Source organism: Dermacentor silvarum, chromosome 9 (genome assembly GCF_013339745.2).
Source record: "Dermacentor silvarum isolate Dsil-2018 chromosome 9, BIME_Dsil_1.4, whole genome shotgun sequence".
In the NCBI taxonomy this organism is placed as follows: domain Eukaryota; kingdom Metazoa; phylum Arthropoda; class Arachnida; order Ixodida; family Ixodidae; genus Dermacentor; species Dermacentor silvarum.
Genome location: NC_051162.1, coordinates 591528 through 617340, shown reverse-complemented (window position 1 = coordinate 617340; position 25813 = coordinate 591528). Strand labels below are relative to the sequence as shown.

The window sequence follows — 25813 nt, the reverse complement described above, 5'->3', positions numbered from 1 at the left end:
CGTCGTTCCCCAGCATCTGCGCTCGACAATTCTCTCGCAGTTACACGATGCGCCTACCGCTGGTCATTTGGGTGTCTCCCGTACATATGACCGTGTGCGCAGACGATTTTTCTGGCCTGGGCTATATCGCTCTGTTCGAAGCTACGTCGCTGCCTGCGAACTTTGCCAACGCCGCAAGAAGCCTCCATTGTCTCCCGCTGGCCACCTTCAGCCTATAGATATCCCCAGTGAGCCATTTTTCCGCGTCGGCCTGGACCTCCTTGGCCCATTTCCTACCTCATCCTCGGGCGACAAGTGGGTGGCTGTTGCGACGGACTATACCACGCGTTATGCCATAACGCGGGCCCTCCCTACAAGCTGCGCAACTGATGTGGCTGATTTTCTCCTCCATGAAGTCATCCTACATCATGGTGCCCCACGTCAGCTACTCACCGATAGAGGCCCCTGTTTTCTTTCTAAGGTTGTCGACGACCTTCTTCGTTCTTGCTCAACGTCCCACAAGTTCACGACGGCTTACCACCCACAGACAAACGGACTTACCGAGCGTCTCAACCGTACACTTACGGACATGATCTCCATGTACGTGAGTGATGATCACCGGGATTGGGACTGCACCTTACCTTTCGTGACGTTTGCATACAATTCGTCGCGTCACGATATTACTGGTTATTCCCCGTTCTATCTACTATATGGCCGTCACCCTCTCCTGCCTCTTGACTCACTGCTCCCTTCTGACGCCACCACTATACCACGTTCTATGCTCACGACACCATTGTTCGCGCGGCCGCAGCACGTCGTATTGCCCGTGACCGTCTTCTGGTATCTCAGACTATCCAGAAGCACCGTTACGACAGTCATCGTCGGGACGCTCATTTCAGCCCTGGGTCCCTTGTTCTGCTTTGGGTACCCTCCCGTCGCGTCGGCCTTTGCGAAAAACTGCTGCCACGATACGTCGGGCCATACCGAGTTCTTCGCCAAGTCACCAGCCTCACATATGAGATCTCACCTGTGAATTCAAAGTCCTCTACCACCCCAGGAACTGATATCGTGCACGTTTCGCGACTAAAGCCCTATAACTCGCACGCTGATTCGACACGGTCCCTAAGAAGCATCGAGACGATGCTTCTGCCGCCGGGGGGTTCATGTCACGTACGAGTTTGTACCGCTGTGGACAAAATGACGTTGTTGGGGAAGAAGAGGCTGAAGTGTCTCGGAGCTCGGTAGATGGTGTCACCCTGGCCACAGAGCTACAACCCTCTGTATATATTGTAAATACATATATTTTCTCCCCGTAACAATATATATATATATATATATATATATATATATATTGTAAGCACATTTCACGTACTTCATCGTTCTCATTTGTATATAGCCATCATCATCCCTGTTTCTCTTCTTCTTCGTGTTTGAGCCTCGGCCGTGCCGGTGGAATAAACGGGTCTGCCAGTGCTGCCTGTCCTGGTCGTCTTCCGTCTTTCAAAGTGGTGGAGGCGCGTCAAGATCCCTACCCTCCTGCGTTCCTATATATATATATATATATATATATATATATATATATATATATATATATATATATATATATATATATATATATAGGTGAGGTTCAGAAAAGTGATCAGGCCCCAGACACCCCCCGGAAAAATGAAAACTTTCCGCCCATGTCTTCTGCGGCTCTTACTGAAACATGAAAACATTCAGCTGGCGCTGAATGTTTTCATTTTGCTATAGTTTTGTTCGGGACTCTTTAACAAATATTTTGGGTCCCGGAGAGTGTCTACGGTGCATTGCACTTTTCAAGAAAGTCTATCAATCTGCGACAAAATTCCTAGGCCCAGTGTGCAAGTCTGGGCACCATCAACTTCGCAATCTTCAAACTTTCGTTGAAGATTAGTGGTGCATCTGCTTGCACCAATTCATGACTTGCCGTTCTTTGACAGGCTTTGCGACACGCGTAATGTATACGACTGAGGAGTGCTTATTTAATTACTGCATAAAATTCGACGCGCACAACGTTCCATTTCCTTTTTGCTGATTACATGCTGCTCGCTTTTGGTACGGCAGGCGCCGCACGTGCACCTAGGGTACAATGGGTAGAAGTATTGAAAGCAGTACATCTTGTCGGTATGTCATATTTTGGCCCAAAACCATCTCAAGTGAAGTAAAGGCTATATCCTTGCAATCTGAACTTGATTGTAGGGATTTCAGGCCGTTAAACGATGAGACGAATAAATAATGAAGACGTACGCGATAAGCCACCAACGGTAATGAAGTTTTTTTTTTTTTTCTGCGGCGCAACTTATTTGCAGGAATGTTTGTTGCAAAATATTTCGTGCTGCCCTTGCCTCGCATGCTCGCAATGCAAATTTGATAACGGTGGCGAAGGTATTCGGGAAATACCACTAAGTGATAATAAATGTGCGGGCACATCTCTCTAATCATAGAACACCTACGTATAACAATTTAAGGCATGTAGCTGCATTTTCGGCAAGCCAAATAACGCTAGGGCAGTGTCACTTTTTCAAGAAACTGCATGCCTTGATAAATTTTTTCACACAGGTGCGTAAAGCAGGAACTCAATGTAAGGCGTATGCCAGGCGTCTTACCTCGCCGTGACGTACACAAAGTCACGTAGCAGTGCGGCATTATTTTTATTTTGCTCAATCAACGTACTTTTGCTCCTTTTCTTAGTCGTACAAAGTGCATACCCACGCAAACATCGCAGCTTGGCGCGAGCAGACGACAGCAAAAGTGCGGTGCAGATGAGGTAACTAGTAGCGCCATAAGGCTCGTAGTGGCATAAATATGAGTTAGAACAGGCGCGCTGGCGTTGGTCAGGTCAGTAGTACTATAGTGCCTAGAATATACATATAGTAGTACGAGTAGTACAGTAGGTCGTGGTCCGAACTCTGGGACTGAATAATCGGACAGGCCAAGTGTCAGCAAAAGGCGCCAAGCAGTGCGGCAATCGAAGAAGCCCAATGTAATGAGCGCGTCCGACTTGCACATCATGCGTCCGACGGAGCGCGTTGACAGGTGGAAAAAGTTTTGGCAAAGTTGCTAGCCAAAGTTCTAACCATCACCGTAGTTGCGGCTAAGCCCTCCTAACGGACGGCGTGTTGTTTGGTACGCTCGTTGTGCGACGAGATCCAATGGGACGCCCTCACTCCGTGGACATGCTGGGCGCTGTGTGCCAAGTGCTCTGCGGTTGAGTTCAAGACGGCGTAGCGTCTTTTCGGGCAATGGCATCTACCGCGGTCGAGGAGGCTGCAGCGCCTGGCTCTTCCAAAGCCCGCGGCTGCACCGACCTGCCTTGGCTATTCGCCCTCGCCGCCGTCCTGGGAGCCGCTGTGTTTGTGGCGTCGTTCGCCCTGGCGCTCGGCGACCCCCGCCGTCTCGTGAACGGCTGTGACAGTTTCGGCAACGTGTGTGGCGCGCGCAACGCTCCCATGGGACGCTTGGCCTTTTCCGGCATGGACGCGACCGACAGGCCGTACCTCTTCTACCTGGATCTCGCCGACCCGCGCAGCTCGCTCAAGATATGCGTCAGCCGCTGTCCGTTCCGCGCGCTCCGCACCATGGACGAGGTACGATGGGCGCGCGCGCGCATTCTTCGATTAAGAGATGATGAATGGGCGGACTCGACTTCACATGTAGTTGAGTTGTTATGGATCATATAAGTGTTCTGCAGCGAAGGGTCTTGCGACGTGTGTATCCTAAGCACGCACGCACACGCTTATGGGCGCAGTATGCACTGGGTTTAGAAATCCGCAGGTGCCTAGGGCGGATCGAGCGAGCGCTATTCCAGTGACGTGCATGTAAGAAACATATTGCAACACGGGAACAGCACTTGATAACAGAAAGAAAAATGAGTGTTTCACCATGCCACTACAAGCTTTCTTCGTGTTCCTTCTCGTTGTGTGTCTGTTTCCCATCTCGTGCAATAAGTATCAGCCACCAATGAAGACACTGCAGTTAAGCACATGGATGTAAAGAATATATAACTGAAGACATGAAATGCGTATTCTGGGAGCTACCCGAGCAGACTGGAACCGCACTTGAGCAGGCACTCGCACTATTATAACCTCAAACCTAGAGCAAGGGTGCCCAGCCCTTGAGGCAAAGCAGCTTCTCAACAGGCGCATTGATGTCATGGTTCATTATGCAGTTCTCCGCACTATCTTTCAGGGCACCACGATTTAAACTTAATTCGGGGAGAAGTGATGTAGATGACTATCCAAACCGCATTATTTTTCTCTTTACTGGCCTTTTTGCAAAAGAGGCCAGATACATGACAAAAACAGGGTTGACTAGCACAAAAATGCTTCGCATTAAAAAGGAAAAATGAGATAAATACAGTCAGTACAACTGAAATGCTCATGATGAGCAGGCAAGGACAGTGTCAGTTGAAGGGATCGAGAAAATCTGTTCGTCTTGTCAGTTCATAACAGAAGTGATCCATGGAATGCAGCATCTGCTATTCCAGATGCACCCAAAGGTTCTTGACAGAAAATAATAATTGAATAAGCATTACAAGCAAAAGACATATACTTATCAAGGGTGCTGGTTTGGGCAAGTTGGTAGCAATCCATAATAAATCGTTGCGCACAACCTGAAAGACGAAGGACTAAGGATTTGACGAACACAAGTGCAGACTTTCAACTGTATTTTATTTGCAAAATAAGATGTATTATGTACATGGGCGAGACCCGCCACGGTTGCTTAGTGGTATGGTATTGGGCTGCTAAGCACATGGTCGTGGGATCGAATCCCAGCCACGGCGGCCGCATTTCGATGAAGCCGAAATGCGAAAACACTCGTGTACATGGCGTGCCTCATAATCAAACAGTGGTTTTGGCACGTAAAACCCTATAATTAAATTTGTTTAATTATGTACATGGGTGATGTGCGTAAGCAGGGATAGACATCCAAAAACGAGACAACACCAGGATCTTTAAACAGGCGTGATGAAAAGGAAAAAAGCAGAAACAGAAAGGGATACTGTAACACGTGCAGCATGCTCCAACAGTTTCAGACTACCACTGATCTGGAAGGAAACAGTAGATCAGTGGTGGTTTGGGACTGACAGAGCATGACGCTAGTGTTACAGTATCTTTCTGTTTCTTCTTTGCGTTTTTTTCTTTTTCATCACGCCTGTTTAAAGATCCTGGTGTTGTTTTGTTCTTGGGTGTTCATCCCTCCTTAGGCACGCCATACATCGCCCACGTATGTAATACATCCAATTTCACAAATAAAATTTAGTTGAATGTTTGCGTTTGTGTTCGTCAAATCCCTAGACCCTCCATGGCGGCGTATTGACTTTGGTGTTGCGCTGCTAAGCCTGAGGTCGCGGGATCGAATTCCGGCTGCGGCAGCCACATTTTGATGTGGGCGAACTCCAAAAACAGCTGTGTACCGTGCATTGGGTGCACGTTAAAGAACCCCAGGTGGTCAACATTAACCCCAAGCACTATGGCGTGCTTCATAATCATATCGTGGTTTTGGCACATAAAACGTCAATTTAATTTTTCAAATCCCTAGTCCTTCATGAAGTTCGTGCCCAACAACATGTATTTAATTTTCGTGATAGTAGCAGGTTCATGTGAGCAAAGAAATTAATGGGGCTAGTTGGTTCACATTGATTTTGAGAATGTGCTGACTTAAAATACTAGTAACACAAATAACTGAGACAGACACACAGGTTCCCAGGACAAAGTGCAACTCTAGTTGCTAGTGGCGCCTTGTCCTTTGTGTTCGTCTCAGTTATTTATGTTGTTCTTTTAAGTATGTGCATTCTCAAAATCAAGTAGCAGATGTCAGTGCATGGTTGGACCTTACTGAATTAGCGGTTCATGCTAGGCTAATTTTTAATGCATTGGGTGTGTGGGAAGCCTGTCAAATTTTCAGATATTATTCTTCATATTTCAAAATTCAGCTTAACCAGGTTTGTCTGAACGGGAGTCTACTATAGTTTTTGTGGTTTTTTTTTCGCTGTCTGCTAGTTTGCACTTAATGGTTTGCAATGGCAAAGCAGCGCAAAACAAGACATGGGTCTTGCACAGTGTATCTTGTTATGGGTGCATCGCACACTGGTGCAGTGGACACCTGTGGCAGTTGTTGGTTATCTTAAATGCAACATCTTGCACCGAGGGAGTGATGACGTGAATCTCGTGAACAGTCAAGAGCAGCAGGCGTGGAATAAAGTAAACAGCTGAGTGCAAATACATCCGTATTTAAAGATTATGCAGGTCCATGCACATGTTAGAACCTATTTGAAGTGAAGCTTTCGTGCGATAGTTAATGAAATGCAACAATTTTGCCCATTTCGTTCCAGCGTATTTGGCATAAAGAAAAGTGGCAGGCGAATCTGCGCTAAGCAATGTGACAAATATTATGTTGACTTCTGTTTTTTATTTATTTTATATGTGCCAGACACTTGGCTGATTGCCTGTTGTGGGTATGGTGCCAGTTGACAATGGCACGACCGCCCACTTCTTAGTCCATTGTGGGTATGTGCCAATGTATGGAAACCATCATCATAATCAAGACCATCTGAAAGAGCTGGTTAAGTACACGTGTTTGTGGCTTAATGGGTAGAGCACAGGGCTGCTACGATGGCGGACCAATGTTTGAATCGCACCGCCGGACACGCTTCTCTCTCTCCTTGTTTTAAAGAGTGAGGTTCAATTTACTCAGCGAGAACTTGACCAGCGACCGAATGACCGACCGACCGGCCAACTCAATACCATGATATGGCAGGCAAAGAAAGGTTCACGTTAATAGATTACACATTCGTCTGGGCACTGCCAAGGGCTCTAAAAACGCTCTCGTAGTGCAGTTTACATTCGGTTGGACGAAATCGAGTGCTCGGAACACATTTGTCAGTTTCGTTCGGCAATGCTGTCCTCCTGATCGGAGCGCTTGGAGGCACCTTCAAGTTGGGAGCGTGACCGAGATGTGACAGAAACTTAGTCACGTGGCTGCTCCGAGAGCAACTTCAATGATGAAGATGCCACTGTAAAAGCAGAAATATGTACAATTTTAACAACCAAAAAGTTTATAAATCAGATAGAAAAATCATCATTAAAGCAAAGTGTGGCAAAGCATTCAGACATTTTGTGGTACAAAATGGGCTGGAAAAAAGAGATGGTTGGGAAACACCTGTGCACTATGAGAAAGAAAGATGTGTGCTATAGTAGTAGTATAAAATTTATTTTGTCCGAGATGGAGTTTAGGGAGGAAAGGAGTGGGAGGGCCGTCCTCTTCTTCCTCAGGCGGCAGCCAGGCCTTGCGCATTGGTGGCGTTTTCGGCCATCTGGACGACCCGGAGTTGGAGATCCAGGTCTGAGCTGAGCAGTGCAGTCTCCCACTGCTCTAGGGTAGTGATGGGAAGGGGAGGCAATAAGCTAGTGGGTTTTCTGGTCCTTATCAGGGGACATGCCAACATGATGTGATTAAGATCGGCTCTACCTGCGCATAATTTGCAATCTGCTGTATATAGCCCAGGATAGAGGTGACTGTACGTCACTGGGTTTGGGAAAGTGTGCGTCTGTAAGAGGCACCAGGTAACTGATTGCTTTTTATCTAAATTTTTGTGAGTGGCAGGGTAATGCCCCCTGCCCTGGTGGTAGAATAGTAGAATTTCCTAGTAGGATACCATCCGGTCCCTGCCTGAAAGGTGGAGGGATTTGAACTGCTCATCGCAAGAGGTTGTCGTGTGGCTGCGGATGGCCAGTTCTCGCGCCACACTGTGAGCAGCTTCATTTCCCGGAAGACCGGAGTGCACCAGTGCCCACACGAGTTGCATCCATCTGCGCCGGGTCTCGGGTACCCTGGCCAGAATTTTAAGGGCTTCAGGCGAAATGCGCCCTTTCACGAAATTTCGTATAGCTGTCTTTGAGTCGCTGACTATGAATTTCGGCTGCAGAGGAAGCGCACGCCAAGGCCATTGCGACTTCCTCCCCGACCTCCAGCGAGGTTGTAATAACTGAGTTTGCAGCAATGATTTGATTTTGCTGATCTAGTACAGTTGCTGTCATAGCGTCTCGGTCACGATACTCGGCAGCGTCTACATAGGCCACGTCCTGAGAGTTTGCGAAGCGTTTTTTGTAAGGATTTGGCTCGTTCCTGCCTGCGCTCTTGGTTGTGCAGAGGGTGAGTGTTCTTAGGTAATGGTGGGACGTGTATGTGTTTTCTTAACTCTGTGGGAATGTCCCGCTTTGGTCCAAATTGGGCGTTGAATGTAATCCCGAGTGATTGGAGAATGTGTTGTCGGAGAACACAAGTCTCTCCAGTTGGGCAATTCTTTGGGCTTCCATGAGCTCGTGAATGTGTACTCCTGTAGCCTCAAACTTTTCGTTTCCGGTTGTAATTGGTAGGTGTAGAGAGCCTGCTTGGGTATGCTCTCTTGATCATGAGGTTAATTTTGGAGCGGTCATCACTCTTTAGTTGCAGGAATGGGGTAGCGTACACTATTCTGCTTATGACAAAAGCTTGTACCAATCTGAGTAAATTAGTTTCTTTCATGCCTTGGTGTCTGTTGGTGAAGCGCGAAATGAGTCTTGTTGTTTGATGTACGTGCGAGTCTAGTGCCTTTATCACTTCGTTGTTGTGTTCATTGGCCTGTATTCTGAGTCGAAGGATCCTGATGCTCGGCACTATTGGGATGTCCTGGTCGTTAGCTTTGAGCATGTTTTGAGGGGGTGTGGTGACAGTTTTCCTGCCTCTGCACGTGGGTCTATACAGAAGTAACTGACTTTTGCAGGGAGCAGGAGAGTTCTTTAGGTGTTACGTATTCTGTGACAACTTCGATCGCGCTTTGCAAAGTTTCTTGGATTTCTCCGTCACTCCCTCCGGTTACCCAGAGTGTCACATCGTCTGCATATAAGCTGTGCTGTAGTTTAGTGATTTTAGCTAGCTTGCTTGGCAATCCTAGCATGGCCATATTAAAGAGGTAGGGAAACAGGACCGAGCCTTGGGGTGTCCCTCGATTCCTGAGCGAAATGCTCTCCGAGGTTACCCCACCGGTGATTGCGGCTGTCCTGTCTGTAAGAAAGACTTTTATTGCGATAGCAATTATATGGACACTCAAAGAGGATTTCTGCCGTCGGCATCGCCGTCGCCGTGAGGTTCCGTATGACGTCAGCGGTGATAAAATAGTCGCCGCACGCCGGATGCTTTATGTGCGAGTCAAAGGGTGCGAGGGACGTGCGCTTTCACGGGGAGCAAACGCACGGCGGAGAACAAATGCGCCTTCTGCGCCGTGCTCCCTGAAGGGCTGCAGAATTGAGTGTCTCTTTCCTCCTTTACAATCACCATATTTATAGAGCAAACGCGACTTCCGTCGCACGAAAGGCCGTAGGGGAATGGAGGGAGGGGAGACGACGTTTAGCTGCAGCACCAAATGCGTATTTATATGAAAACAATGCGAGGCGAGAAGGTGGTAAAGACTTGCGACGCTGCTCGACGAGTTTCCCATTCTGATCTCGTCGAAAACCTCCCAGCCACCCCCAGAGGCCCTGGCAGCGGTCACCAACGCCGTGCACGTTCGGTGCGAATGCTGGCAAAACGGAGACGGCGTTGACAACAGTTCTGCGCATTGCTGGTGCTGCTTCATGTCCTAGTTTATACAGCTGATAAAACTACTATCCTTACTCCGTATAGCTCTCTGCTAAGTTGCTATCGCAATTGATGCTTCACCTTTCGGGTGAAACTGCGACATTTTTTATATAATTGTATGCTCTGGAGCTAACATGGTTCGTGGTGAACATTGTCGAAGGCTTTGGTTAGATCAAGGCCAAGAATGGCCCGGGTATCAAGTTCTGAGCTGTGATCACCGTCTATTATTTGGTGCTTAATTTGAAGCATAATGTCCTGCGTGGAAAGCGTGGGCCTGAATCCAATCATCGTGTGAGGGTACATGTCGTGCGCTTCCATGTGTTTGTTTAGGTGAGTAAGGATGATGTGTTCAAGAAGTTTGCCTAGGCAGGAGGTGAGCGAGATGGGTCTTAGGTTCTGTAGCTGCAACCTCTTGCCCGACTTTGGTATCATGACAATTTTAGCTTCCTTCTACTGTTGAGGGATGTGGCCAGTCTCCCAACACTTATTGAGATAGTTAGTGCTTCTATGGAGTCATTGTCCAGGTTCCGTATAGTTTTGTTTGTTACACCGTTCGGACCCAGAGTGGAGTGCATTCGTAGACCCTGTATGGCCTCGTGGACTTCAGCTTCTGTGATCGGTTCGTCGATTATTGGGTTTGGATCTCCCGTGTATGCGGGTAAGGGCATTTTGGAATGGTTTCCGATGTATAGATTCTTGAGTTTGTTAATTAGGTCTGTGTCTGATCTCGGGTAATTATGGATTATTTTGCTGAGATTATGCCCCTGCATAGTTTTACTGCTCTCCGGATGAAGTAGACATCTAAGTATGCGCCATGTTTTGGCCATGCCTATTTGTGCTTCCATTCCATCACATGCACTGTGCCAGTTTTGGCGGGTTAGCTGGTGAGCATAGTCTTCAATTTGTTTGTTTAAGATCGATATGCGTTTACGTAGGGATCTATTCAGTTTGTGTTGTTTTAGTCGTCTTTCCAAGCTAGCTTTTGCTTCTAACGTGTGGAGGAGCTTGGCATCTGCCGCCTGGATATTAGCTTCTTCTGGTATGGTTATGGTCGCCTGCTTAACATTTTGTTGTAAGCTGTCAACCCATGCCTTAATGTCTATAATCTCAGGAACGGCAGGTTCATTTTTGTTTGTTTGTAATTGCCTAAAATTGGCCCAGTCCGTGATGTGGATTCGTTTGCCAATAGGTTTGGCGGGTCCCGTTCGGATTGCGGTGGCCACTATGAAGTGGTCACTGCCCAAGTTTTCTTCGTGTTGAACCATGTGGCGTGTGACATGTTTTTGGTGAAGGTTAGGTCTTGTGTAGTGTCCACGCAGACGCTATTTCCTGTGCGGGTGGGTTGTGCCGGATCTGTGAGCAGCGTGAGTTGCTCCTGCTGCGCGTCTAGCCACAATTGACGGCCTTTGTGGTGATCGGTGCAATAGCCCCATACAAAGTAGTGTGCATTGAAGTCGCCTAGTATGACAAGTGGTTGTTCGTTTGCAATTTGTGCTGCTTTCCGGAATAGATTGAGGAATCTGTTGCTGTTTGGGCTTGCTGTATACGTTGAGCACAAACAGGCCGCCAGTTCCTCGCTTTGCCGTAGGAATAATTTCCACTAGGACGTATTCTACCGACACAATGCCGGTCTCGTGTACGAGTGCCGGTATGTTTCGTTTGATTAGCGTAGCGATTGGTGCTTTGCCTGTGCCCAATACATCGGCACAGAAGGACGCATAGCCTGATAATTTGGCCTGTCTCTTGGAGGGCAATTATGTCTGGAGCTTCGGAATCCTTAGTTTGTAGGAACTGCTGAAGATTCCCTCGCTTGCGGCAGAATCCCCGGCAGTTCCATTGCCATATGACGTACATAGTGCTTTTACCGCTATTCCAGGCTATCGTTGGTCGGGCGGTTGTAAGGCTTAGTTACATTATTGGGCCCTACGCTGGGCCTCTGTTGGGCGTTTTCGAGGACCGCGATTCTGGCATTGTAATTTTTGGCAAGGTTTGTTATAGTGTAGAATGTTTTATGCATTAAGTATAAACCGCATTCACGCGATCTTGCGCGCGACAGCGACAAGCGACGCGATGGAGATGGCTGTCGCGGTCGCTCGTCGCCTACAAGTCGCACTGCATGCGAGCGACGACTTTGAGCGACGTCTCCCCGGTGTTGCCGGTATGAGGGCAGCAAATACTCGCCGAAACTGGCGTGACGCTTGCTTTATTAATTTAAGTTGATGTGTTTTAGAGTAAAGAGCAGCATAAATATTTCTAAAGGTCTTGCACTACGTTATTATCCTTGCACGTATCAAAATCTAGTCGTTTGCTCATTCCGTGCGACAATCGGTAGTACTTGACTGATGTATATCCAGTTCCGGCTTCGCGCTATTGGCTAGTCGCTTATAGCACTTCCGGGCGACGAGCGACGAATTCTAGATTTCTAGAACCGAGCGATTGAGCGAAAAGACCAAGCGATCTGTTAGCGCGACGGCCCGTTTCGTCGCTCGAAGCCGTCGCTCGTCGCCGTCGCGCACAAAATCGCGTGAATGCGGTTTGGGCTTTATCTCGAATTTGATATCAATGGCCCTGGTGATTTCCTCTATGATCGTGTCTTCCCTGATGTTATGCTTAGAGGTGCCAGGGTGGGCGGTTGTCCCTTGGGAAGGAGCGGATTGTTCTACCGCTCTGCGTTTCGCGGGTAGGCTCTTGGTATCGGAATCTGGTTGCGCGTATTGTGTGGTAGGTTCTGCAACTGCCGGAGGTGCATCTATCTCTATATGGGTAGTTTGTGGTTCTGCGGGTACAGCTGCTTTTGGCAGTGTTGCCTTCAGTTGGGCTACCTCGGCCATGAGGGCCTTATTCTCCGCTAGTAGAATTTCGAGCATTTGTTTGATTTTAGTGAGCTCGCTGATGTGAGATGAGGGGAGCGTGGGGTTTTCTTAGTGGGTTCAGACTGGGAGACTACATTTGCTCAGCTCACCTTGTTGTTATTGGTTGAGGTCTTGCTTTCTTGTTTAGCTTGGGGTCTATGTCCCGATGGGGATCTTGATCTGGGTGCCTTGCGATCGGCGGCAGGGATGGGCATTGGTCCGCCGTTGTCTGCTTGCCGCCTTGAGGTGGCAACGATGGGTCTCTACCACCGCCGCTGTGGTTGTGCAAGGTTTGTTGTTGTTGCCACTGTTTTTCCCACTGGCGCTGTTTGATGAGGAAAGGCATCTGAAAGCGTCTCTGGCAGCTCTTGTCTCCCGTGGGGTGATCTTTACCGCACACCGCGCACTTAGGGTTGCAGTTGTGACTGTCCGCGGGGTTGTGGGCACCAGTCTTTGCACTGTTTCTTGTCGGGAGTAGGGCACACGTCCGCGCGATGACCGATCCGGCCGCAGGCTCCGCACACTTCGACTTTTTCTTGTGGAGGTAGCAGCGGTACTCGGCACCTCTGTAGTAGACGTAGAAGGGTACCTTTGGGCCTTCAAAGATGATGATAAGTTGGTGTTGTCCATGCGCCGGGCCTGCAGGATGGTGGGGTTTTTCTTGCAGATGAGACTTTTGGTGATGTCCTCCGCAGTGTCGTAGTCCGGAATGTTGTGGATTATGCCTTTGTAGGTGTCTGCCGGTGGCGCAGTGTAGGCTGTGGCTTCGTAGTGCGTGTCTCCAATTTGGAGTTCCCTGATGCGGTTGTATTTCTCAGCATTTGCCATTCGCAGAGTGGTGATTGCTATGACATTTTTTTCCACGCAGGAGCGATATATGTAATCTTCGGCCTCTGCAATCGGTACTGCTGCAGCTTGCAGTACTTCATCTCGAATTTGCGCATCACTTAGTTTTGAGACATTTAGCCCATCGCGGGGCCGTACGATGATCTTTATATCTTCCGTTGGCAGTTGTGGCTGTTGTGGCGGCTTCGGTTTCTTGGTGGTACGCACTGACACGCGCTTCGCCAGCGCCAGTTGTTTTGCTTGTTTTATCAGCCATTAGGCTGAACTGTGCTCTATAGCTCTACGGCTCCTATTGCGGTGGCTGGTAAGCCATCCCGCTTCTTTAGTTACTTCTTCAGGTGCAATAGTTTCTCCCTCTACTTCAACGACGTCCATGCCTTAAAATGAGCTTACCCGGTAGGTTGGTGGGGTGGTTGACCCGCCCTCGGTGCGGCCTTGAGGCGTCCGGCATCGTGCAGCTGCGGCGAGGCGATGATGCCGCAGTCTTGGTCAGGGCTGGCTGTCGTTCGGTGTGCCCGAACGGGTTTTCGGCCATAACGGCCCTCCAGGTGGGCCGATGATGATGAAACTGGTGTCCAGTGAGAGCCTATAGCTTCAGGGACCTGACGCCGTAGGAATTTTGGTTGGAACGTAGTTTGCACACCACGAAAATTGGTTGTTCACGGATCTCATGCGAGGTACGTTCGCTCTGGTTCGCCCCATGTGTGGTATACTATAAATTATTAATACCAAGGTTCTACAGTGGCAATCCGGCTACTTGTAAAGCCAGTACATCACTATCAACTAGAGGTGGACGAATATTCCAAGTTTCGGATAATATTACAGACTCACTATTAGTATTTGCGTTTGAAAAACTATTTGATATTTTTTGAATACTTAGAACCAGCCAGATATTTCGTAAAGGCCAACTGGTAAAATCTTGTTACTGTTCCCTGTGTGCTAAACAGTTTCGTAAATTATCAAAAATCAAACAACAACAAAACCTTTTGAAGCAATGCAGAAGCAAAATTGGTAATGCAAGCTTTGTTTTCGATTTCGTAGTGGTAGCCTACATGGAAACCCATCATTTTTTTTTTCTTTTCATCTGTCATTTAATGTTCTTGGCAGTCTAGTCGGGTAATAGTTTTAGAATCAGTGATTCTTTCCTTCTAACAGGTCTTTTTACATATGTTTACGACACATAAGTCCTTCACAGCGTTTCCTTTTCTTTTGTTTTTTTCACAACTTCATTTTTTTTTTTGCAACCAGTCGTTTAGCATTTTTGAAAAGCTAGTTATACAGCAGCCATTCATTCTTATTGAAATCTTGTTTGCAGCCAGGCCCTAAAGATGTTGAGAGGTTACTTGTGCAGTTTCTTAAATGACAATGAGTAATCTCTTGTTTAAAAGTGATCCTAAGTGTCCTTGATGGTTAGCCGCCTTTTTTTTTCACTTCTCACTTATATCAAAATAAATATTCCTGCGGCAAATGTATGCATCTCCGTTTGACTATTCAATATTTGATTCGGCATTCAATACTCGCTATTCAATTCACATTCAAATAATTTGATATTCGCCCACTTCTGCTTTCAACCATTGAAGCAAGATTTCTCAGTGATGATCTGTTAGCAACAGTGGAATTCACTTAGATCCACTTTCTAATTGCAAAAGGAAAAAAACAAATATTTGCAGTAGTAGAATTGGTGCTATATTTTTTAAACTGCTGCAAAAGGCTAATCTTGCTACATGCTGCTGCAAAAGCCTCATTTTGGCAACAAATGCTGCATGTCTGCTGCCAATACTCTTGCTGGTGTTCTGGTGGTAATGATTGTGGTGTGGAGGTGTATTGTAGCTACAGGCCTGGTTATCGACGCCGGCAATTGCTACGCCTGATCATCTCTTGCAGTGTCACTGGCATACACATCTGGCAAATGCACGTCTCTGAGACATTGAAGGAGGCTTTATAGTGAACACTTCCTGAAACACAAGGTGTTGCAGGCAAATCTTCTGTAGGCTCCAAAGAAGAGCATCTCTACACCACCATAGCTTTGGCACAATGGCAGTGTGTGTTTGATTCTCATTGCATCAAGTACAGAGTGGTGAATCGGTATATCCCGTCTTGAATAACCATGCTGACAGATCCTGTTCTTATCTGATGCAGTATTGAGGCTTCCTTTCAATGAAACTGCATGGTTACGCAGGGCACGTGTGGTAAGAATTCAAAGTGACAGAAAGTGTTTGATTTTATGACTCAATTGCTCTCTGGGACTTTGTGAGAGTTGTGCACATGCACTAGCTTTGCCATTTCCAGCAATCCCAATGCAAGAGGAGATCCACTGAAACTTGAGTGGATAAGTGAAGTTGTTGAGGATGAATGGTAAACAGAAACTTAGTTGCTTTCATAGGGCAGCAGCTGTTGCCATGCCCCCCATAACTGTCGATGAGACCAAGCAGCTCTCGGGGAGGATATGCGGCTGAGCAGTGGTCTGGCATCTGCTTTGACAGCTTGGTACACTCGGAGGCAATTTGGGCAAGTTGAGCGACTGCTTCTCCAATCGGAATAGAGTCCTTTGAATGCAGCCTTGTTATGCCTCAGCTGCAGGTATCTGCGAATGTCCAAGGTGGGTCCTGTTCAGCGCTGCATTAAAATGTCAACGTGGCCTCATGGAGAAGAAAACAAATAAGAATCTCTGGGATAATATAAAATCATATACATCCTGATCTCCTAAGCCCCAAATTGTTCCTCTGACATCCAGAGTGGTGAGACACTCTTGAAGGAGAGCCAGGAGAGGTAGCACTTGCAAGCTCTCTCCGATATAAGGAGTAAAACTACATGTATATATCCTTCTAAGACCCCTTGTACAGTACCTTGCACAGTGCCTTCAACATATTTTTTCGAAATCCACTCGGAAGTGAATACGCAAAATATTCACTCTAGGTATGAAGTATGGTGCATGTGTAACTGTAAAGAAATGGTTTACTCATATTCTTGCCATCCTCTTTCGAGAAATTTGAAAATAAATTGGTCTAGGCCTCTGTGTATTCCCAGGCGGACGAAAGCAACCTCAAGGTGTGTTTCCAAGTCACTGGGATTGCGTGAAAATACCGGATGCAGTAGCAACATGGGAATATGCTACTCATCGTTCCATCTTCATTTCAGCGTTTAAGCAATGATAATTCATTTTTACCACAGCAAACATAGGAGATCATGGAGATAGTTATTTTTTTCTTGTGCAAGCTTTTGACATCTAACCGCACTATTCAAATTTTAAATACTGTTTTTAAAGTTCATAACACTACTTATGTCCCATAAGATATCCATAGGATAGTCTCAGGAGGATATTAATGTAGCATGCAGGGTGAGGTTCCACCTTCTGTGCACAATCTCCCATTTTACTATTGCCACAGTTTTGTGAAAATGTTTTTTTTTTTTTTTTTTCACTCCAGAGCAACACTGACAGGAAAAAATAATGGTTCAGGTTAGCCACCTTTTCTGGAACTTTTCATCCATGCATTGCCTGCACTTCTGGCTGAACTATGCTGTTTCATTTGCAAATACACACCACCATCTTCCCATGATTTTAAAAGCAGCCGCACCATTAGTACGGTGTTCAGCATATTGCGTCAGGGGGCATGTTGTGTTAAGGCGACATTATTTGCCCCGAGTTGTTTGAGTGACGCCCCCTCGCATGTGACGTCAATGGGGGGGACTCCGCTGCCGCACTGTGCGCACGCTCGCTACCTGAAGGTAACTTGAAGCTGTCGGCCATCCTACACAAGTTCTTGAAAAGGAAGTCTGCAGGTTTTTTAACCAGTATGTACGGAATGTTCCGGGACACTATTCCCTGCGAAATCTAGCCGAGTAGTCATCACCATGCTCAGTGTGGATTGCTCTTGGTGTCGTCTGCTAGTCATCAGTGTGTATACGTGCGTGTACGGCGTTGGCTTCTCGCCATTGCTGTTCTGTTTTCATGGCGCTCTCACAACTATTTCTCGGCCCTTTCTTGACAATCAACTGCGGGATTTCGCCTTCAGCTACGGCGCTTGCGCTGTAATAGCATGTTTGTTCAGCGCGTGCTGCGTATTCGGTCGCCCACTCTGTTTGCCACAGACATTCCGATTTTTTTGCTGCTGAACGCGTCAAGCATATCATGAAAGAAGTTTGGTGCCATTCTCAAGAAACTACGTGGTCACTGCGTTACGTTAATGCATGCACTGCTTTAGCGGCATTGCAGCAAAATGTGATCTGGAGCATCTGATACAAGGGCAGACAAAATTAGTGGGTCAAGCAAAGTCTTGTGCTGCAGTACTGACTTTTCCATAATTTCTAATTAAAATGGATTACGTTGCACATCTTGGCTCTGCATGTTAGTTGGCGCAGCGTAACCCTTTGCTTCCTTGCTCCTACAGTGGGCGTACACATTCCCCCAACTAGATTCATCCAGCAATGATAATTAGTGCTAACACAGACAGGCGTCAACCTTTTCTTAGGTCCAATATATCTCGCCCTGTAAGCGGGTCATACCTATTTGAAACTAAAACAAGAAAATTTATAAGTTTAGGTTTGCTGGGAACTATACCAAATAAATTGCTGGAGCGCTAAACACACAAAGAAAAAGAAGGAAGAGGGGGAGAGACAGACGTATAAAGGCGAAATGTTTACAAGCCTTTCTGCGTTTCTTTAACATATTTTTATTATTACGCTGATAAAATAATGTTTTCCGAGTGGTTCCGGTAGTCTGAAAGTGCACTGAACAGAAATAGTATTATGCTAATCTAAACAAACATATATATTCTTTTTCTGCATTAACAATTGGTGATGATTTATTTGCAAGAAAATAGTGCAAAGCATGCTTGACACTTGAGAACGATAATGCGTGATGCCCCAGTAATATTCAAGGTGAACTGTTTCTCAGTGAAATAACAAGACTTTTGTTGTCAGAAAAAGTTTACAGCGAGCAAAATGTGAAATTCGCATTCAACTACAACGCCGCATTGTCATGCTTGTGAGCCCTGCGATCGTGCTTCTTTTCCGAAGCTGCATAGACTCTCATTTACTGGCTCGGCGCCATGTTTTGTGACTGAGTCACGAAATCGTGTCCCTGCCTGCGAGAGATGGGTGTATGAAAAATAAAAACATATATAACAAATAGATTCTGAGATTTTACGCGCCAAACCCATCACATGATTATCAGGCACGTAGTGTAAGGACCCCCTTCCCCAGTGCAGGGTAGCATACTGGGCTCAGCCTGGTTAACCTCCCTGCCTTTTCCTTATGACTTTTCTCTCTCTCTGGAATAAATTTGACAACCTGGGGTTCTTTACCATGCAGACACACGAGCGTGTTTGCAATTCGCCCCCATTTAAGTACGCAGCCACGGAAGAGTTCAAATCAGCGACCTCGAGCTAAGCAGAGCAACGCCAGATCCACTGAGTGATCACATCGGGCGGTTATATGGAAGATACATTTAATATACAAGGTGTCTTTGTCTTCATAATGCTGGCACTAATACAACTAACACTAAATATAAATACTGATGGTAATTGGAGAGCGTCGATCGTGCTACGCGAGCACACAGTTAGAGCATGAGCAAACACAGGAAATTGAAGCTGTTGTAGTTGGAGCACAGCAGATGACAAAGGCGAGTCCCCCATCTGACGTCACGAGAGCGCTGTTCACAGCACCCCCATCGGTAGCGCACGAGGCCAATTGCATCGCATGCGATGTGCAGACTTGCCAGAATGTGATGTGCTCAAAGTACCTGAGACAATGGAAAACATATACTTGTTGCTTGTCCCCAGTATGATTGTGAATGGTGGATATTGATTGCTTCGTTAGTGCGAATTAACAACAGGTCGTTCAGTAAAAAAGTGTTACTGGGTCATTGACCAGACATATCAGTGAACCGAGCCGTCAAGGCTCTCTCGAATGTTTGGTTAAAGAGACACAAACTATTTTGACGATTTTGTACAAATGCATTGAGTTGTTAGGGTAGTCCTTGTTATCATTAAGTGACGCATTTAACGCTCTACGTAATGCTTGTAATTTACTATAAGCTTTTAAAAATGGACATGGCTACCGATCACAGTGCCGCCACTCCCGAGTTTTCAGCGACCCTGTCATGTAGTGAGTGCATGTGATGTCAGTCAGACGAGCTATCTGATTACCCGCCGTGGTTGCTCAGTGGCTATGGCGTTGGGCTGCTGAGCACGAGGTCGTGGGATCAAGTCCCAGCAACAGCAGCCGCTTTTCGATGGAGCCGAAATGCCCATGTTGTATTCCACGTTGAAGAACCCCAGGTGGTCAAAATTAATCCAGAGCCCTCCTCTATGGCGTACCTCATAATCAGAACTGGTTTTGGCACATAAAACCCCAGAAACAACAAGAACCTGTGTACGTACTTAGGTTTAGGTGCACGTTAAAGAACCCCAGGTGGTCCAAATTATTCCGGAGGCCCCCACTATAGCATGCCTCATAATCAGATTGTGGTTTTGGCACGTGAAACCCCATAATTTCATTACCAGCTATCTGATTACCTACCCATATTGCATCATTGATAATTTTTCCAACTTTATGGTGAACAACTGTTGTTTGTAATAGTTGGAATGTTGGTTATTTGTCTCTATAAAAAGAGAATATGCAACGACAATTTATCACTACACTCAAGCACTTTCGGCACACAGTAAGTGTCGCCTGCTTAATTGTGTTACAATGTTCTGCGTGTTGGCACGAGCTTCGTCATTGTTGGTCTCAAGCTTTCTTTTCGTGAGCACCATGGTTCGCCCAGGGTACATAGTGGGCTGCTGGTCTGCAACATGTCAAGCTGCAACATCGTCTCCCTCTGCAAGGCGAGCCGAGTAGTTTGAGCGAATCGGGCTGTTGGTATCCAATTGGCGTCGGAATCCATGCGTTTGTGGCCAAACGCCGGAGGATTACTACCACAATAGAGAGATTTAGCATCTCCAGTATACCAGTAAGTGCAGGCGAACTGGGGGTTGTGCCTGATAGGTAGAGGCAGAAACGTGAGCGGCCTGCAGGGTGCAAAGCTGAACCAGACTAACCCAGAGCAGTAACCAAGTGTATTCTACTTTGCTGCTGGTGTAAATTTTAGGCGGGAGCGTAACCGTGAACTCGTTGTCTCTTTAAATGTTATGTTTTACACTTGTCTTGGTTACAGCAATATTAGCTCTGTGTTTGGCTGGTCGAGTGCTGCACCACCAGGTGGCTACACCTTGTTGGCCGCCGACGTTTACACCTCTGCTCATCTGTCAAAATGCCCAGCTCGCCTCCATTTACCAGAATACCGAACATGCTCGGCACTGCGACAGAATGCTCGCAATGCATGCTGCCCGAATAGCTCTCGCTGGTTAGTGGAGAAGTCGGAGAGGCTTCGCGCGCCGACTCCAAGACACCGGAAGTAGACAACATGACGTCACATCATTACACAGAGTCAGTGAAGGCGGAGCTTAGGCCCGATCGCTCGGCGAACTAGTTGAGGAGGAAAAGCATGGCTAGGGAGGAGGGTAACTCGTAATTGTCGTAGCTCTCTTAATAAGAGATGTTTCATTTAAATTGTGGCGCATCTGTTTTAATGTAGCTGTACTCTACGGGTCTGCAAAATTTGTCCAAACCGTTTCAGGGACCGTTTAACTCAGGCCTAGATTCAAGGCTGTGAAGAGGCCCGTCGAGCACGATCGTGTATGTAATTGCGTCCTACTGCCTGTCCTCCTTGGTCCCCTATTTATCTCCTCTTCCCTTTCCCACTGAGCAGAGCTGCAGGTCCTCTCTGCGTTTTCTCAATATAGTCTCCCCACTCAATCCCTCGGTAAATTCACATAGATTCCAGCATTGATGTTGGATCTGCATAATTATTTTGAAAACTACATGCAGCCTGAACAAACAGGCTTTCAGGGCAGCTTAGCAGCAGTGTCAAATTTTTTGTACAAAAGAAACTCATACTGCTTTTCTGTAATCATTCTTTGGTTATACAAATGAACTTGAACCAGCTCGAATCATTATTTATTTCTCTTTGGAGTTTAACTAGAACTCAACTATTGTTGGTGAACCGAAATGTAAAGTGGAACAAGAAAAGTTTCGGTTAGACCCTCTGGATGAAACGCAGTTGATGTCCATGTCATGACGGCTTACGTGGGTATGCTGTATATCTGGGGCAAGGTAACATTGTGAGACAACTGCGTTCTTTTTTCCATCTTCCCAGCAATGTGCAAATGCATGTATGAAATTCTCGGTCTGTATGATAACCAGATCAAAATGTGCTCAAAGCAATGTAGAGTGTGTTCCAATCCTGGCCAGCATTGGGGACTGCCTATGTCCACAGCTATGAAGACAGTTATTGGACCATAGCGCTTAGGTGACCCAGGCAAGCATGGACGGAAGAACGGCTGTTCTTGTCGTTCTTCCTTGTCTGCGTCACCTAAGCGCTATGATCCCAATAACTGTATCAAGCCAACTAGCCCAAAAGTGTGTAAGAAGACAGCTTTGAGCCCAAGTAATGGAACAGATCAGGAACTGCATGAAAGATGTCTCCGCTACATGACGCCACCTCGCGTTAACATTAAAAACCTAAGAAATGCACATGTCACTATAATTAACACTTCATGTGCGAACGTCTGAAAAACACAAGATAGGTTATATTAAGCGCATTAGGAAAGCGAGACTACATTTTGCTGTGAGCGGACATCCTTCCCGTCGAGTTTGCAGACCTTCTGCTCAGCTGCGATCTTGTTTACACAGAGCAAACTAGCCTGCATCGATTCTGACTTTGACACTGTTTTCGTGAAGCTGTCACTTTTGCTGGCTTAGTCAGAATTGGAACGAGACTTAAGATGGCCGCTGTTCACATAGCTGTCTATTTAGCCAACTATGGCAAATATTGGAACACAGCCAATGTGATGAAAAGCAAATAACGTGCAGCAACGTTTTATCCTGAAAGACCCCATTTTTCTCATGCAGGTGCGTCGTTTTGGTGAAGAGACGGGCTCGTCTCTGTGCCGTTATGATGTGGCAGCCAACAACCACTCTGCGTTGTCCAATGCAACAGTGCTGGACCTCTTCAACAAGGAGCAGCAGAGCACGGGGCTCGGCCCCTGTCCGAGACTTCCGGTACCATCGAGCAAGCCTATGCGTAACCGCTGTGTTCCGTACGGCGCCAGTTTGGATATCTTCCACAGTATCTATGGATATCTCAACAGTGCCGACAACCTTCAGCAGATTGTCAGCGATTTGTTTGCTGCATGGCGCGAGGTATGCTCTATGCTGTCCTTTGCCTGTGTCCTATCGTTTGCAGCGGTCTTTGTACTTCAACGATTTACAGAATTGGCTGCGAAAGTCATCCTTATTTTGTCTGTGCTATCCGTGATTGCCGCAGCAGCTGTGCTCTGGTGGACTTACGTTGACATCAAGTTCCATCTGGACATGACGCCATTTGAACGCCTTCTCGAAGAAGCTGCTAAAAATGAGCGCGCATTCCTCATTTTTGCCGTTGGAGTGACGCTGTTGGCCACAGGATTGCTGGCTGTTGCAGTAACAATGCACAAGCGTGCTCGGCTGGCAGGAGCGTTGTTCCACGAAGCTGGAGACTGTATTCGTCACATGCCCTTTCTTTTAGCACAGCCTGTGTGGACTCTGTCTTCTCTGGTGGCTCTCTTTGCAACGTGGACGGTTGTCTTCCTCCACCTGGCCACTGCAGACCATGCGAGCCGTGAAAATCGTCCCATTGCAGCTTTTGCTGGTGGCCCTATCGATGCATCGAATCTGACTCGTGTTGCCGAGCTGCGACACTTCACTGTGGTTGCCTATGACCAGCCCTCGTGGGTTCGCTTTGCCTGGTGGTTCCAGCTGTTGTTCCTCCTCTGGGCGGCCGAGTTTATGCTCGCCTGTCAGCAAACCGTCATTGCCGGGGCTGTTGCGTCCTGGTACTTCTGCAAGGACCGCAGAGCACTAGTGTGGCCCCTGGGGCGTTCTGCGGCTCGCTTGGTCCTCTACCACCTTGGATCCATTGCCCTGGGCTCACTCCTTATACCAGTGTGCAGGATACCGAGACTTGCACTGCTGGCCTTTCAGCACTGGACTCGCGGGCGACGAGGCCGCTGCAGTGGGACTGAGCTGCGGTGCTTCAACCGTTTCAGCCACAATGTGTACACCGTGGTTGCCATTCGTGGAACATCTTTCTGCTCGGCTGGTCACACAGCCTGCTCCGTGCTTTCTGAGAGCTCTCTCGGTCCCTTGGTTCTCAATGGCTCGGGTGACTTCTTGCTGTTCCTTGCCAAGTGCCTGATAACATCTGTCGTCGGGCTGCTGGCCGTGGTGCTTCTTCGCGACAACCCCGAGCTTCAGCTGTGTGCTGTGCCTGTGCTAGCCGTGGCAGTGTTCTCGTGCTTTGTGGCTCACTGTGTGCTGTCCCTCTACGGAATGGTCATGGACACACTTCTGCTGTGCTTCTGCGAGGATGTGCTCTCCTGGGAACTCGATCATCGAGAGTTGTATGCTCCCGACAGTCTTCACAGACTGCTGCTGGGCGACACTGCATTGCTGCGTCCTCTCCCTGCACAAATGTCGTGTTAGATGATCATTCTAACTTAATGCAGAGAACGCACTGGTCTAAACTTGATGGCATTTTTCTTTTTCACTGTTTTCATTCAGAAAGAACAGGGTCAAACTTACTCAACTTGTACTCTCATAGGCATACTTGCACCTACATACAGTTGAACCTGCTTATAATGAACATGCTTACGCTGAAAATAGTTTGATATACCAGGGAATTCAATATATCTAAACTTGCCTATAATGAACATAAGCAAACTTCTATGATGCGTTTTTTATATACTCAACTACCAATTTTGCGGATGTGCCCAGTAATTTGGATGGCTCGCAGCAACCCCACCCACGTACTCCATTGAGCCAATGTATAAAAATGTCTGAAATTTTGGGTGCTGCAGCCCTTCGCTGCCAGATATCGCGGACCGCAGGTCCAAAACAACAATAATTGAAACCACAAGCACCGCCATTTTTATTTTCTCACAGCATCGTACTTGCACTCTCGCACGCTGATCCGCTAGGAGCCCTAGCCACTGCGGCAACTCTAGGGCTACGTTCACTACCAAGTGTCTGGTTGTTCAGCGTTATGTTTTTCATTGAAAGAATTTGCTGCAGTCAGCATTAGCCCCAGCTCCTTCTTTGTCATTCTCACTGTCAGCTTCGTAGCACGGAAAGTGCAGCAAGGGTGAAGTATTGCATAATTCTAGTTCCAGAAAGTCAGTTTCGCCGCAATACAGTGTTGTTATACGGTCAAGCATACTCAATATATTGCGGTGAAGCATACTAAGAGCTGAAAGGGGCCGTACGTGCACCCGCCGTCACCTGTCACAATACAAGCAGCCATACGCATAAGTGTTACTGGCAGGCCTTCAGAGCTATTTGGGATGTGCCTGGGATGATTTGAGCTCTTGGGGGCAGTAAAACGCATGCATTCATTTTTTTCGTACTGCCTGATTTTTCAGACGCTTTTGCAGCCTCTAGGGAGTCTGAAAAAATGGACATTGACTGTATATGGATTTGTTATCTCCTGAGGAGGAGGAGTCCTTTTATTGAAAACAACTGTGCAATGATTTTTGCCCGTGCATCCTACTGTTTTTTATCTTCACTTAAGATCTCGGTGCGCGAGATAGCGTTGACCTGCTCCAATCCAGTTCCCTTAGTGTCAGCACAGTATTAATGCACACCAGAAAGTGTGGTGTACTACCTCTAGGCCTACAGCGGCTTTAATTATTGCTAACTTATTGCTGCTTTCTGTAAGTTAGCTTCTGCTTGTGTGCCAAGTCCACGTGTGTATGTATCTCTTAATCCGTAGTGTTTAGACGCAACCAAAGATGGAAAAAAAAGAATCGGGACAGGAATTCCTGTCCTGATTCTCTTTTTTTTTTTTCCTTCCTTGGTTGCGTCTAAACACTATGGAATAAGATGAACCAACTAGCCCAGCAACAAGCCCTGATATCTATCTCTTAAAAGTCGCGCTCAGAGCAAGCATAAAGAAAAAAAACTCGGTGCAACTACATCTGCTGCCCTTTCCCTCATTGGAGTCATGTCCAGAGATTTTACAAATTTCACAAGTTCACAGGTTGGCTGGTAGGCTGCATCAGGCATTTCTTGGCATCAGTGGTGGTCTTCAGTAGCAACGACCCTATGCAGTACATTGCAGCTGCAGTGTGGCTTCATTGCACCTGCACAGTGTGCTGACTTGGAAGCTGGAATACATTACGAGGCACCTGGGCTGTCTGCCAGTCTCGTGTAAAATTACAATTTACAAAATTTATGTGAACTTAGTGCTGCATATTGTTGGTTCTCTCTGAAATTTACAATATGCCCACGCATCGCATGCTGAGATTACCATAATATCCCGGGTCATCGCCCGCGCCCCCCCCCCCCCCCCCCCGCCTCCGCCTCCTGAAATTCATAGAAAAAGTCGAGTGGACCTTGTCTCGGGGACCAAACAAAAAAAT

The 25813-nt window shown here is 47.1% G+C and overlaps 1 protein-coding gene across 1 annotated transcript; it reads left to right on the top strand.

Moving 5' to 3' along the window:
- Positions 1–2939: 2939 nt before the first annotated feature.
- On the top strand, positions 2940–23933 carry LOC119465092 (choline transporter-like 1). Its single transcript, XM_037725894.2, has 2 exons — positions 2940–3587; positions 22269–23933. The coding sequence occupies exons 1-2, from the start codon at positions 3243–3245 to the stop codon at positions 23877–23879; spliced, it is 1956 nt and encodes a 651-aa protein (XP_037581822.1). The 5' UTR covers positions 2940–3242; the 3' UTR covers positions 23880–23933.
- The last annotated feature ends 1880 nt before the right edge of the window (positions 23934–25813 follow it).

Bases quoted from the DNA above. Each gene is read 5' to 3' on its own strand.
- LOC119465092 (XM_037725894.2), top strand. From the start codon at position 3,243: ATGGCATCTACCGCGGTCGAGGAGGCTGCAGCGCCTGGCTCTTCCAAA. The intron at 3,588-22,268 runs GTACGATGGGCG...TTTCTCATGCAG, and splicing joins CGCTCCGCACCATGGACGAG to GTGCGTCGTTTTGGTGAAGA.